The 14,013-nt window shown below is 39.2% G+C and overlaps 1 protein-coding gene across 1 annotated transcript in view; it reads left to right on the plus strand.

Moving 5' to 3' along the window:
* EHHADH (enoyl-CoA hydratase and 3-hydroxyacyl CoA dehydrogenase) overlaps positions 1-14,013 on the plus strand; it is a 53,126-nt gene that overhangs the window by 23,204 nt on the left and 15,909 nt on the right. Inside the window, exon 5 of the mRNA XM_006071074.4 lies at positions 8,951-9,055. Coding sequence (XP_006071136.1) covers positions 8,951-9,055 — 105 coding nt within the window. The remainder of the gene's footprint in view (positions 1-8,950; positions 9,056-14,013) is intronic.

Genomic DNA, 14,013 nt, shown 5'->3' on the forward strand with positions numbered 1-14,013 from the left:
AAAAGAGACATAGATGTATAGAACAGTCTTTTGGACTCTGTGGGAGAGGGAGGAGGGGGATGATTTGGGAGAATGGCATTGAAACATGTATAATATCATATAAGAAATGACTCACCAGTCCAGGTTCGATGCAGGATACAGGAAGCTTGGGGCTGGTGCACTGGGATGACCCAGAGGGATGGTATGGGGAGGGAGGTGGGAGGGGGGTTCAGGATTGGGAACACGTGTACACCCGTGGCAGATTCATGTTGATGTATGGCAAAACCAATACAATAGTGTAAAGTAATTAGCCTCTAATTAAAATAAATTTAAATTAAAAAAAACTTACCATGAAGAGCAAATATATGTACCTTTTAGATGAAAGTATATACAAAGCCCTAATCACATTTAAGAGTTTACTCATAGACACTGCTTTTGCATAGGGTGCATTATATTCAGATCTTACTTAGAAATCATAATATAAAACAAGAATTAAAACTAGAATTTCCAAGGAAAGATTTCAAGTTTTAGTTTGGAAATGACTGAATTTTTCATTTTCCAGGTGTAAAGATATTAGCTTCAAATAGAAGTTGTAATCTTTCAGTAGGGAATGTGAACAATGCAACACTAGAAAACATTTCTCCCACATTGCAGGTGGATTCTTTAGCAGCTGAGCCACCAGGGAAGTCCAAGAATCTTGGGCTGGGTAGCCTATCCCTTCTCCAATGGATCTTCCCAACCCAGGAATTGAACCAGGGTCTCCTGCATTGCAGCCAGATTCTTTTACCAGCTGAGCCACTAAATAAGCCCTTAGAGACCCTGCGTTTACCAAATATTAAAAGATATAAAAGATATTTCCAGTTGAAGTAAGGTTGGAAGATAGTGCATGCATCACTGTTTACTCCAAACAGAAATAATGTGAGACCTTGAGTCAATCACTTTACCTCTCTGTGCCTTAATTTCCGCATAAATGTATATAACAGCAGTGCTTACCATATGGTGATATGATGAAGATCAGATGCATTAGTGAATACAGTGTGCTTAGAACAGTCCTAGACATGGTAATACATGTTAGCTATATATTATTATTCCTACATCTGACTTTCTATTGAAAGAGGAGGATTGAGTAAAAATAAGTTGAACATCTTGGTAACAGACTGTATTCCAAGGAATAGGCAATAAAAAGAGCACAAGCTTTAGAATTAAAGACCTGAGCTTGAATCCCAGCTGTGCTGCATATGAACATGTATGCTTTGTACAAGTTCAGTTTTATTTACTCATGCAATAGCTGTTTAATTTTTTTCTCATGTGCTGGGCCCTGTTGCAGGCAGTGGACCTATAGCAGCAAATCAGACCTACCAAAACTCCTGCCCTTATAGACATTACATATAGAAAACAACAAGAATAATTATCATTATTGTATTTCATCTGTTCAAAAATGCACAGTGGTATCCACATCTTTGAACTCAAGATGCCTCTTACATTCACTGGAGTCATGGTTTGATTGGCATTGTTTTTTCTCCCCTTATTTCTGTGGGTCAGTAATTTTGGAACAGCTTAGTTGAGTTCTAGCTCAAGGGTTCTCTTGAGATTGTAGCCAAGACACTGAGTGGGGCCACAGTCATCTGAAAAGTTGAATGGGGCTGAAGGATCTACTTCTGGGATGGCTCAGTCACATGGATGGCTGGTTCCTGTTGACTGTGGCAGAAGGCTTCATTTTCTTTCCACATGGGCCTCTCCCTAGAGTTTCCTGTATCTCCTTACAACATGGAAGCCAGCTTCCTCTAGAGTAACTGGTCCAAGAGGGAGCAAGGCAAAGACGGCAGTGTCTTCTATGACCTAGCGTTGGAGTTCCATGCCATCTTTTCTGAATTATCCTTTTGATTATATGAGCCTTTCCTATTCAGCTTGTGAGGGGAGCTTAAATACCCAGAAGTCAAACACATGGCAGGTCACTTTGGTGACCAGCTACCATGCTGTGTACTCTTACTAAACGCCATGGCTACCTGTTATGTAAGTAGTATATCTGGTCGATTAGATGGAGACAAGTGCTGAGGAGAAAACATAAAGCAGAAAAGGGAAATGTGAAATGATAGGCTGGGGGTGGGTAAAATTGTATAGGTAGAATAGCTAGGAAAGGCTTTCCTACGAAATGAATGTGAGTGAAGACCTGAGGGATGGAGGAAGTTTGATTTGCCAATATCTAGTGGAAGATACTTCACATGGAGAAAATAGTAAATACCAAGCCCTGAGGTAAGCCTTACTCGGAAATTTCAAAGAACAGCAAGAAGGTCAATGAAGCTAGAGTGAGGTGAGTAAGGGAAAGAGTAGTTGGGGGTGAAGTCACATCCTATAGGGCCTTGAAGATTATAGAGAGAACTTTGACTTTTCTGCCGAATGAGGTAGAAAAGTGTTGGAATATTTTGAGCAGAAGAGTAACATGCTGTCACTTATGTGTTTTACAAGATCACTCTGGCTATTGAAAATATACTGATGGGAAGTTAGGGCAGAAATAGGAAGACTGGTTAGAAGGCTGCTTTAATAATCCAAGGGAGCCATGATGGAAATGTAGACCTGAGTGGTAACAATGTAAATGGTGAGACACGGTCAAATTCTGGATATATTTTGAGCCAACCAGGATTTTGTGACATATCAAATGTAGAGGTGAAAGAAAGGGGAGAGAAGAATGATTTAAATGGCCTGAGCAGCTGGAAGGATGGTGCCATTACCAAGATGGGGATTTCTGTTGTAGAACAGGTTGTAGGGAAGAATTGCAAGAGCTTAGTTTTGGACGTGTGAAGTTCGACATCCAAGTGGAGTTGTCAAGTAGACAGTTGGATAGACTGGCCTGGAATTTAGAAGCAAGATTGTCTGAACTCGTCTTGGTCTTCATTTTTTCATCAGTAAAACAACCACATAATTGTTCTAAGTAATAATGAAATTACATGACATGCTTCTGGTAGAGTACCTGTCACCTAGGAGATATTTTATAAATGGTAACTATGGTAGGCATAACAATGCCCCTCTCCAAGATGTTCACATCCTAATCCCTAGAATTTGTGAATATATTACCTTATGTTCAAAAGGGACCTTGCAAATATGATTAAATTAAGAGTCTTAAGATGTGAGATTATTCTGGATTTTCTAGGTGGGCCCAGCTTATCTCAAGGGTCCTCAGAAGTGGAAGGAGAGAGGTCAGAGAGGAAAGAAGAGGGTACAAATTGGCTTTGAAGATGGAGGAAGAGAAGAATAAATGTGGGCAGCCTTCAGAGACTAGAAAAGCCATGGAAATGGATTCTCTCTCCTAGCCTCTGGAAGGAGCACAGTTTGCTGACCTATTTTAGATTCCTGATGTCTTGCTTCTGGAAAACATTCTTCCTGAGAAAAGATGCTAAAAAAAAAAGTTGTTACTGGAGGTTGAAGATTCCCTACTGATGTTAATGGGGAAAAACACCAGCTTTGTAGGTACTGCCCTGTAGGAAATTAATATGTAAATAAATTTAGATTTAATTAATGAGTAAATAGCTAACCTTTTCTGTTCTTCTGAAAACCATGAGAGAGGTAATTCTGGAAAAGTGGATCAGTTACAACAACTGCTGCTTCTCCACAATTTCCCTAAAATGCCATCTGAAAACAACTTAATCTTTAGCAGTAACCACAAAAGATGTGCTTGGGCACATTGCAGTTCATCCCTGATGTTTTCCATCCATTCAGATGTGGAGAACTACAAGTGCCTTGCCCTTCCTTCTGCTGCTGTTTTCTAGGTCCAATCTCCCTTGGTCACTGAAGCGCACCCAGGGTACTGGGGAAGAAATTGCAAGTGACATCTTTATCCTGCCAGCCTTTCAGATTTAGTTAGGTCCAGGTGGGTTTTCTCTGTATTCAAACAAGATGTTAAGGGCAAGTTTTAGTACCCAGGGCTCCCAGTCACCAGTAATACATATGAGCAAACATTATTTCATGACTAAGACAAACTAACAGACAAAACCTTTAAAATTCAACCTAAAATCTATGAAAATATTCTATGACATTAGAAAAATGAAACATAAATGTGAGTCTGTTGAAACTGATTAAAGAAAAGAAAAAGGTTAGAAAACTCACAATATTCTGAATTAGAAAAGAAAATATATTATTTATTAAATAAAAAACCTGTTTAAAATCAATATGTTAGCCAAAATAATTTTTGAAGCATTAAATAAAGGATGCAATAGGACAGACTACTGAATCAGCAACATGGAGGATAGAGACCCACTTATAGAATTCAGAAGAATTTTTTAAAAAGATACATGAAATGCAAATGAAGGCAGCAGACATGGAAGGTCTCTAATAGAGGTCTCTGCTACGAATAATAAATGCTTCCAGAGCACAAGCAAAAATGGGAGAAGCAATAATCAAAGGGAAAAAGGGAAGAAACTCTTCAGATACTTAAAAGAATCAGAGATTGTATTTTAGCAGGCACACCATTTTCCTGGAAAATCTGATGAAATTCAATGTCTTGTGTTTTGATAAAGATTTTAAACTTTCAGTAAATAGAATCCTGCAAGCTTCCAAAGGATAAAAACAAAATACAACAAAAGGTTACTCTCAAAGTAGCTAAAATCACACCTGCCACAAATAAATTCTAAATGTATGGATTCATATACTAAGATGCTACATGGTCTTTAAATGTGGTCCAAATCAGGAGTTGTTAAAGTGTGACCCACAGACTCCTAGGTGTACCTAAGACTATTGTGTTGGGTACAGGGGGCTGGAGGGGAGGCAGTCCTTGAAGTCAGAACTGTTTTCATAATAATAAGAGGTTATTTTATGCCATGTGGTATCAAAACAGATTGAATGAAGAAGCAGAAATGAAAACCCAGCTATCTTCTATTAAACCAGAAATTAAAGAAATTTTAAAAAATGTAAAACAATGACCCTCTTCTCACTAAATTCTTAAAGTAGGATTATGTGCATAAAATTATTTATGTTTATATGTAATAGGTCTATCATGATTATTTTAAAGTGATTTAATAAAGGCACATTTAAAAATTCTCAGTTATAATTTCTAATATAGTAAATATTGATAGAAATAACCCACATAAACAAAAGCTCTTTAGATTATTCCATAATTTTTAAGAGTACAAAGGGGTCCCAAGACTAAAAATTTTGAGAACTGCTAATCAAAACACCTGTGCTTTGACACAGAAACCACAATACAGAACTGTGCACACATGGTCCAAATTAGAAAATAATGTGAGTCTATATAATTACTAATACATCATTCAGTTCAGTCGCTCAGTCGTGTCCGACTCTTTGCGACCCCATGAATTGCAGCACGCCAGGCCTCCCTGTCCATCACCAACTCCCGGAGCTCACTCAAACTCACGTCCATCGAGCTGGTGATGCCATCCAGCCATCTCATCCTCTGTCGTCTCCTTCTCCTCCTGCCCCCAATCCCTCCCAGCATCAGAGTCTTTTCCAATGAGTCAACTCTTCGCATGAGGTGGCCAAAGTACTGGAGTCTCAGCTTTAGCATCATTCCTTCCAAAGAAATCCCAGGGCTGATCTCTTTCAGAATGGACTGGTTGGATCTCCTTTCAGTCCAAGGGACTCTCAAGAGTCTTCTCAACACCACAGTTCAAAAGCATCAATTCTTCCACACTCAGTTTTCTTCACAGTCCAACTCTCACATCCATACATGACTACTGGAAAAACCATAGCCTTGACTAGACGGATCTTTGTTGGCAAAGTAATGTCTCTGCTTTTCAATATGCTATCCAGGTTGGTCATAACTTTCCTTCCAAGGAGTAAGCATCTTTTAATTTCATGGCTGCAATCACCATCTGCAGTGATTTTGGAGCCCTCCAAAATAAAGTCTGACACTGTTTCCACTGTTTCCACATCTATTTCCCATGAAGTGATGGGACCAGATGCCATGATCTTCGTTTTCTGAATGTTGAGCTTTAAGCCAACTTTTTCACTCTCCACTTTCACTTTCATCAAGAGGCTTTTTAGTTTCTCTTCACTTTCTGCCATAAGGGTGGTGTCATCTGCATATCTGAGGTTATTGATATTTCTCCTGACAATCTAATGTATAATTTATACAGTTACTAATATATAATTTAGACTAAAGTCTAAAATGGCTTTTTTTTTGCCTTTAAATAAGGAGGTGTTATAAATTCTGTAGAGCTTGAAAGGGGAGTTAGGAAAACTAAATTTCTTGTCTTCAGTAAAATAGATTAGAAATCGCTTTAATTTACAATCGTAGGGTAACTGCAATTTTAAGAATGTGAACTGTTCTAAGTCCCTAATGCAGAATTCACAAGAGAATGCTTACAGTCAACCCAACATACTACAGAAATTCAAAGCACACAAGAGGGTTCATTCTGCAAAGGGCAAAATAGAAAGGAAGCAGAGAAGCATAAAATATGGTGAGAATTCATAACAGTGTGAAATGAGTCTGTGAATTCTAAGGTTTATGTTGACAGAAATTAAAGCATTTGGAGGAATGCTGAGGAATTGTGTGTTCCTGCTTTCAGTATTAAGCCTGAAAGGCAAGGATATCTTGAAGGAAATCAGGAAGGAACCTGGCTTCTTTGACAAAAAGCAAAAAAGTGATCTAGGATTCACTTTTTTCAAAACACTGTTGCTTATAGAAATATCACTATTTTTAACATGATGAAGAGAAGAGGTAAAAGCAGTAAGAATATGATGGATTTTGATTTGCACAGAAAAGGTCACAATGAATGAGAAGAATGCTAACATTAGAATCATCCTGTGTTTTTAAGTAGTCTCTATAATTTTAGGGGGACTTTAAAATGGCATCTGGCAAGGGTTCTGTGTAGAAATTTTTTTCTGAACGTTGGAAAAGAAGCCACAAAGGAAATTGGAAAAAAAAAAAATGAGATTACCTGGCTTGGAGAAGTCTCAACTTCAAGTTGCCCCAGTCTCTTTGTAGTAGATCAAGGCTTGGCTCTCATTAGATTGAACAGTGGTTATTGTCTACACTCAGAGCAGCATAAGAAAGAACAAGTTCAAATCTCAGCATGAGCATTCGGGTTGGATATACAGAGCTCTCTCTTCAGATCCTTGAAACAGAATAAAAGTACCTGAAATCTCATTGACTCCATACAAACAGTAGCAGTACTCCCAACTTTTGTGAAATCCAGGTCAGAAGAAATCATTACAGCTGAAGGAATTTTCAGTCCATCCTGTGGGTATCTCTTGTCTCTGCTGTTCAGTTGCCCCAAAGATACTTTTAGTAGCTGCATTTTCATATTCCATTCTGTGTCTCTTTGGGCCCCTTAATGTGGGGAGTCTGATTTGCTCATCCCTCACTTAAGTGGTTTTATACCTGGGAGACTTCATCCTTGAAGCCACTTACCCACTCCTCCCTGTCCTCCTCACCCCAGGAGGAGATCTGGAGGCCTGCCTTCAGAGGCGTTTCCAGCAGACTGCCCAAATATTGCTGTTACAGAGTGACCCCTGCCCCAAATCATTGAATTGTCTATCTGATCAATAAAACCCATTGGTAGCTCCCTGAAACACTAATAAGAACCAGGAATGAAGGGTTTGCTTTGGAGATGGCATCCACCAACACTCTGAAAGAGCAGCCAAGACTGTGGAGGAGTTGTGCCTGCAAGACTGATTTGGTGCTTGCTCTTCAGAAGCCCAAGATGGTGCTAGTGGTAAAGAACCCACCTGCCAATGCAGGAGACACAAGAGATGCAGGTACGATTCCTGGGTTGGGAAGATCCTCTGGAGAAGAACGTGGCAACCCACTCCAGTATTCTTGCCTGGAGAATCCCATGGACAGACGAGCCTGGCCTACAGCCTACAGTCCATGGGGTCGCAAAGAGTTGGATACAACTGAAGCAAGTTAGCTCGCACAAACACTTCAGAAGCACAGATGATGCTGGCAAGCGAGCTGTGTGTCACTGTCTCTCCTTCTGCCCTTGTGTTGAGGAATGCTTATATTCCTTAACCTCCTACTCCAGAGTATGCAGATCAAATTACATATTTATACCCGTTGAGGAACTTGAGAGTGATGATAACCCTCATCAAATTCCTGTAAGCCCCTAGAGCTTCCAATCTGCTATTATACCAGAGGCTGCCAGTGCCACCTCTGGACAGGAGGTGCTCCTGGCACCTCCATCACCACCACCAGACACTCGGTGTCACCACTTGCAAAATGAGATTTGAGCTGTTGTTTACTTCAGCTGAAAACCATCAATTAAGCCCTCCATTTGTCCAGTTTGGGATTATGGGCCACATCCTGGTGCCAGGTCTGAAGAAACAATTGTCTGATCATCTCTACTTCTTTTTTACATTCCTTTTTGGTTCCAAAGCTCACACATTAGCAATTTCACAAACTAAGGAAGGAGTTGAGATGCTGGGTAGCCAAAATACCCAAAGGTCCATCCTATTTTCCTGTGATATTTTGATTATATCTTATACAATATCAACTTAATAATGCTTTCCCACAGTCAATCCAACTATATTTACATTTGAGGACTCTTCATAATCAGTGGCAACACTTGGTATATGTTAGTATAAGAACAGGTAGTACTACAACTGCTCTTTTCTTACTACCTTTATTATTTTTTAACTGTATTATTATAAAGACTCAATCCTCTTATATGTTATATAGAGATTTAAAATTTATAAAGTGCTTCTATGGAGATTTAAAGAATAAAAGGAAAATGTTTTATTTTTACTTAATATTCATAATTACTCAGGTAAGCATAATTATTGTCATTTACCAATGAAGAAATTATGGTTCTAGTATAGCTCACACAAATAGTATAGGTAGAGTTGGAAATTGAATCCAAGTTTTCTGATTACCTCTGCAGTAATTTTCCCTGTAACAATCAGTGTAGTGCTTATTTATTTTGTAATAGATGTTTATCTAGGACAAGTGAACTTCCTACTAGAGAGAATGGTGCTTTTGCTTTAATCTCACATTGTTCTGTTTTATTTTGTTTTCTTTTAGGAAGACATATTTCAGCAAATGAAGCACTTAAGCTGGGTATTATAGATAAAATTGTGAACTCAGACCCAATTGAAGAATCGATCAAATTTGCCCAGAGAATTTCAGGTAAGAAGATAATAATAAAACTAGCACAAGGTTGGAAATAAATTTGGAAAACTCAGCAGTGGCCACAGGACTGGAAAAGGTCAGTTTTCATTCCAATCCCAAAGAAAGGCAATGCCAAAGAATGCTCAAACTACCACACAATTGCACTCTTCTCACACGCTAGTAAAGTAATGCTCAAAATTCTCCAAGCCAGGCTTCAGCAATATGTGAACCGTGAGTACAATTAAAATTTAAGAAGAACAAGCAGGACTTCCCTTTGTGGTCCAGTGGTTAAGACCCCGTTTGCAATGCAGGTTCTCATCGGAGAGAGTCGGGGAACCAAGATCCCCCATGCCTTGTGGTATGGCCAAAGCATTTAAAAAAGAAGAAAAAAAGAATAAGAAAAGCCATGCAAACAAACATTTCAGCAATTAGAAAGCAGACTGCATAATTTGCCACAATAAAGCCATGGTTCTGACTCTTGGTCAATCCAACTTCTGACTCTTTCTCTCTCTCACTGGTTTCTCACGTCATGGACTTATGACATTCCTAGATGCTTTTTTTTCTTTCTTTAAAAAAATGTTCCTTTTCAATTTATGGAGGTTGCCAGCAAGGTGGACAGGGTTAAAGAGAGTCAGAAAAAATAATTGGAAGGAATGCTGGGCCACAGGCAGAGCAGCGTGTTCATCTCCCCAGCTGGTGGCAGGTAATGGCTCAGTGTCACTCAAAGACTTCTTTGAAAAAGTCGTTCTTTTGTCCACCCTGGCAGGGACCAAACACTTCCCTGAAATAATCTTTCTTTTTGTGGCTCTAACCACTTACTGTTTCATTTCAATAAAATTTCAAGCTTAAACTGGAGAGGCTAGGGACTGTGAGGAGAAAATACTGGTGACTCTAAAGAGAGTTAGCGAGGCTTTGCCCAAAGGGGAATGAGTTTCCTGCCGCCTTTCTCTTCTTTCCAGATAATCTTCACCACAGTTTCATCTGGTGTTGTTGTGCCTGCTGAGAGCATTTATTGTTTTGTTAGAAGTCAATTGGGCTACAGGAAAGGCTGTTTGCATTTGGGGGGTCCCTAAATGGTTTTTGGTTTGGGGTTTAAGATAGACCCGTGTCTATCATTTCTCACCTGTGGTTTTCGTTTGTTAAGGACATGATTTCAACAGGAAGTTCTTTTCTTTGACTTCTGGAAATTCAGATTTGAGAGTTAAGTTACTTCAAGAGATAGATGGGGATCATGGTCTGGTACATTTATACAATAATCTTATAATTAATAAAATCATTTATTTTAAAATCATAATCATTTATATCTTGTAATTAATAAAAATGGTATGGGGAGGGAGGAGGGTTCAGGATGGGGAACACATGTATACCTGTGGTGGATTCATTTTGATATTTGGCAAAACTAATACAATTTTGTAAAGTTTAAAAAAAAAAAAAGTGGTTCTACTTAAATAAAAATATGAAGAGAGTAATTAAAAAAAAATTGAATTATAGACACAGAATCAGGCAAGAAAAAAAATATTTTGAAAATTGCAAGAAATAAAAAATAAAATTAATTTTAAATAAAAATTTTAAAATTGAAGTATTATTTTTTTAATGTATAAAATGGCCTACTCAATCTCCATAATATTACACAGTTTGTCCACTTGGTGGCATCCAAATATTGAAGAGGAATCATTTGCTTTAAAATTTGATAATTTACCTGTTAACAGTAGGGGAATGGTTATGGGCTTTGGACAATTGTGCATCTTAAATTATAATCATCAAAATTTGGTAGAAATGTGAAATTGTGATATAAAGTGTCTAAATACAAAATTACGTATGTGCTGTGCTGTCGGTCCGTCGTGTCCGACTCTTTGCGGCCCCGTGGACTGTAGCCCGCCAGGCTCCTCTGTCCATGGGGATTCTCCAGGCCAGGGTACTGGAGTGGGGTGCCATCCCTCCTCCAGGGGATCTTCCCGATTCTATACTTAGAGCTACATAGTGTGTTATGAACGCTGACAAAAATGTAAAGAAAATACACAAAAATGAAAATAACTTGCTTCCCCCCAAAAATTTAAAAAATGATTTTTGCTTTGGTTTTGATTTTTCCAGCTTGAGGTGTAATCTACACACAGTAAAAGTCACCCAGTTTAAACGTAGCAATTTGATGAATTTTTGTAGTAATGTACAGTTGTGTGGCCCTGCTACGATCAAGATGTGGTTCAGTCACTCTAAAAAGTATGCTCCTGCCTCTTTTAAGTAGATTCCTTCCCCTGCCCTTGGCCATAGATGACCACTGGCCTGTTTTCTGTTACTATAGTCTTGTTTTTTAGAATTTCATGTAGCATGTGATCTTTTGTGTCTGGTTTCTCTCACTGAGCATGATGTTTTTGAGGTTCCTGATGTTCTTTAAGTTAACAATATTAGTAAAGCAGTCTGAAAGGCATGGTTGAAAAACATACGTGTGTGGTTGCATACCTTGTGATTATACTAAAAACTCCTGAATTATAAACTTTGAAATGGTGACTTTCATTGTATGTGAACTAAATGTCAATTTTAAAAAGTACATGTAAAATTTTTGTGTTCTCTTTCTCCATTTGTAAAAATATTTCATTAATTCAGCCTATTCTCACCCCCATTATTACCCTCACCCCGCACTGCTGAAATGTTGACCTACAAAAAGAACAAAAGGAAAGGATTAAGAACACTTATTTATATATGATTCATGTTGATGTATGGCAGAAACCAACACAATATTGTAAAGCAATTATCCTCCAATTAAAAATTTTTTAAAGCTATAGTAATAAAGTATGAGTCTGCAAATAAAAAAAAAAAAAAAAGAGAGAGAGAGAGAATACTTATTTAGTTCCCACATGCAATAGGCAAGTTGAGAAGGAAGGAAATTTCCAGTGGTCAGTGTTGCAATTGGAGCCAGTTTTGAAAAAAAATTGCAGTTTTGGAGCCAGTTTGTAGGAGGTTAACATATGTATCTAAAAATATGATTTGGGCAGTAGCTTCAAGTTTCTCTATAAACTTAACACACATCCTGGAGAGCTGACTGTGGAAGTTAATTAGCTTCATGCATCTTAATACTCTTGTTACACGAAGCCTCCCTAATGACTGCCATGCAATGGATTTAGCAGAGCAATTCAGTTGCTTGGCCAATCCGGATTGCTTTGGCTTAACTGGGGAGGGGAGGGTCCTGTCAAATGCGGTTTATTTGCATTTGGCCAGCAGCCTGCTAGTTCCCAAATGGATTAAGAACCCCTTGTTCCCACGAGTGTGATTCTGGCATGAAGCTGAAAGTGTGTGCTGTTAGCTGAAGATGAGCACAGGGGACATCCAAATGGGAGCCTCAGCTCCAGAGCCCAGTGCTCTGTTTTTGCCCCTCCAGCAAACCCTGGCCCTATTACTGTCACTGCCCTGGGCTGTGGTAGGCATTTTTAGCCGTTCTTATTCTGCTCAAACACCTTGATCTGTATGTTCATTTGGATTTTGTAACTTAAAAAAAATCTTAGTGGTTTCATCTGTCTTTCTCTTCCATTTTATCTTTTGCTGTTTGTAATTTATTTTTACTCTCTGTGAACATTTGTATAAACATGTTTCACAGAAGCAGAGTGACACTGCCTTACCTAGGAAGCCTAAGCGTATATCTAAATTGGGCTTCTTTTTTATGTACCCCAGTTGTTTGGGGACCCCAAGGCAACGGCACCCCACTCCAGTACTCTTGCCTGGAAAATCCCATGGATGGAGGAGCCTGGTAGGCTGCAGTTCATGGGGTCGCTAAGAGTCGGACACGACTGAGCGACTTCACTCTCACTTTTCACTTTCATGTATTGGAGAGGGAAATGGCAACCCACTCCAGTGTTCTTGCCTGGAGAATTCCAGGGACGGGGGAGCCTGCTGGGCTGCCGTCTATGGGGTCGCAAAGAGTCGGACATGACTGAAGCGACTTAGCAGCAGCAGCAGCAAGCCCAGAAAAAGTTCAGTTGTTCTGTCTGTTCTTTGCAGAGCTTCTATGAGAGAGAGTCTGTTTATCAGAGCTAGAGAGAGTCCTGTATGTCTTAGGAAACCATTTTTGTAAACTGCACACTGTACATTGCCTCTCTTTATCCTAGAGAGAGAAAATCTCTTCTTGTCAGCTTACTAGAAAGGAAAAAGGGAAAATAATCGTCTCCTTTTCCTCCTTGAGGCATATGATTCACTTATTTTTTAAATGAAAACTTCTGCCTTAGAAAACTTCAAAGAATTAAGAAAAAAATATGAATGGGTCAGGGAAAGAATTCAATTATAAGCATACTTGAATCATTAATTAGCTCCTCTCTTTCCCATTTTCTGGCGGAGCTAGTGCTAGTTCTGACCTGCTCACACTTGCCTCTCTTATTATGTAGGTACAGCTGAGTGACTTTAGAATTAGCATATATATAAGAAATACACTTTGAAAACACCATACCTGTAGACCCAAAGGGGAAATTCTGAATAATTTTGTAGGAATAAAATGAAGTTGTAAAATAACGCTGCTGCTGCTACTGCTAAGTCGCTTCAGTCGTGTCCGACTCTGTGCGACTCCATAGACGGCAGCCTACCAGGCTCCTCCACCCATGGGATTTTCCAGGCAAGAGTCCTGGAGTGGGGTGCCATTGCCTTCTCCGTGCATCCTTCAATTTCAGCCACAGAACAAAAAGGATAGGAAATTGAGCAGGGAAAAACCTCACAACGGTTGTGCCCTCTCCAATAGATATGCTTAGTTTGGTCTGGACAAGTGCTGTGGGGTATCCCAAAATGCCTGTCTGCAGTCTCAGAGGTTCTGAGTATCCCTGGGATACTAGGAGTGTGCCAATTGGCTAAAATTACTGCACACCATTAAGCGTTTTTCTTCTTCCTTTTTTTTCATTCTCTTCTTGCTTCAATCTCTGCCAGGTCAAAGTAGCCAGGAGCTGCAGATGACTTCTGATATGGTGGCTGATAAATGCTCTGCTCTTGGACTCCAAAAGGCT

The sequence above is a fragment of the Bubalus bubalis genome, chromosome 1 (assembly GCF_019923935.1).
Source record: "Bubalus bubalis isolate 160015118507 breed Murrah chromosome 1, NDDB_SH_1, whole genome shotgun sequence".
Taxonomy (NCBI): Eukaryota; Metazoa; Chordata; class Mammalia; order Artiodactyla; family Bovidae; genus Bubalus; species Bubalus bubalis.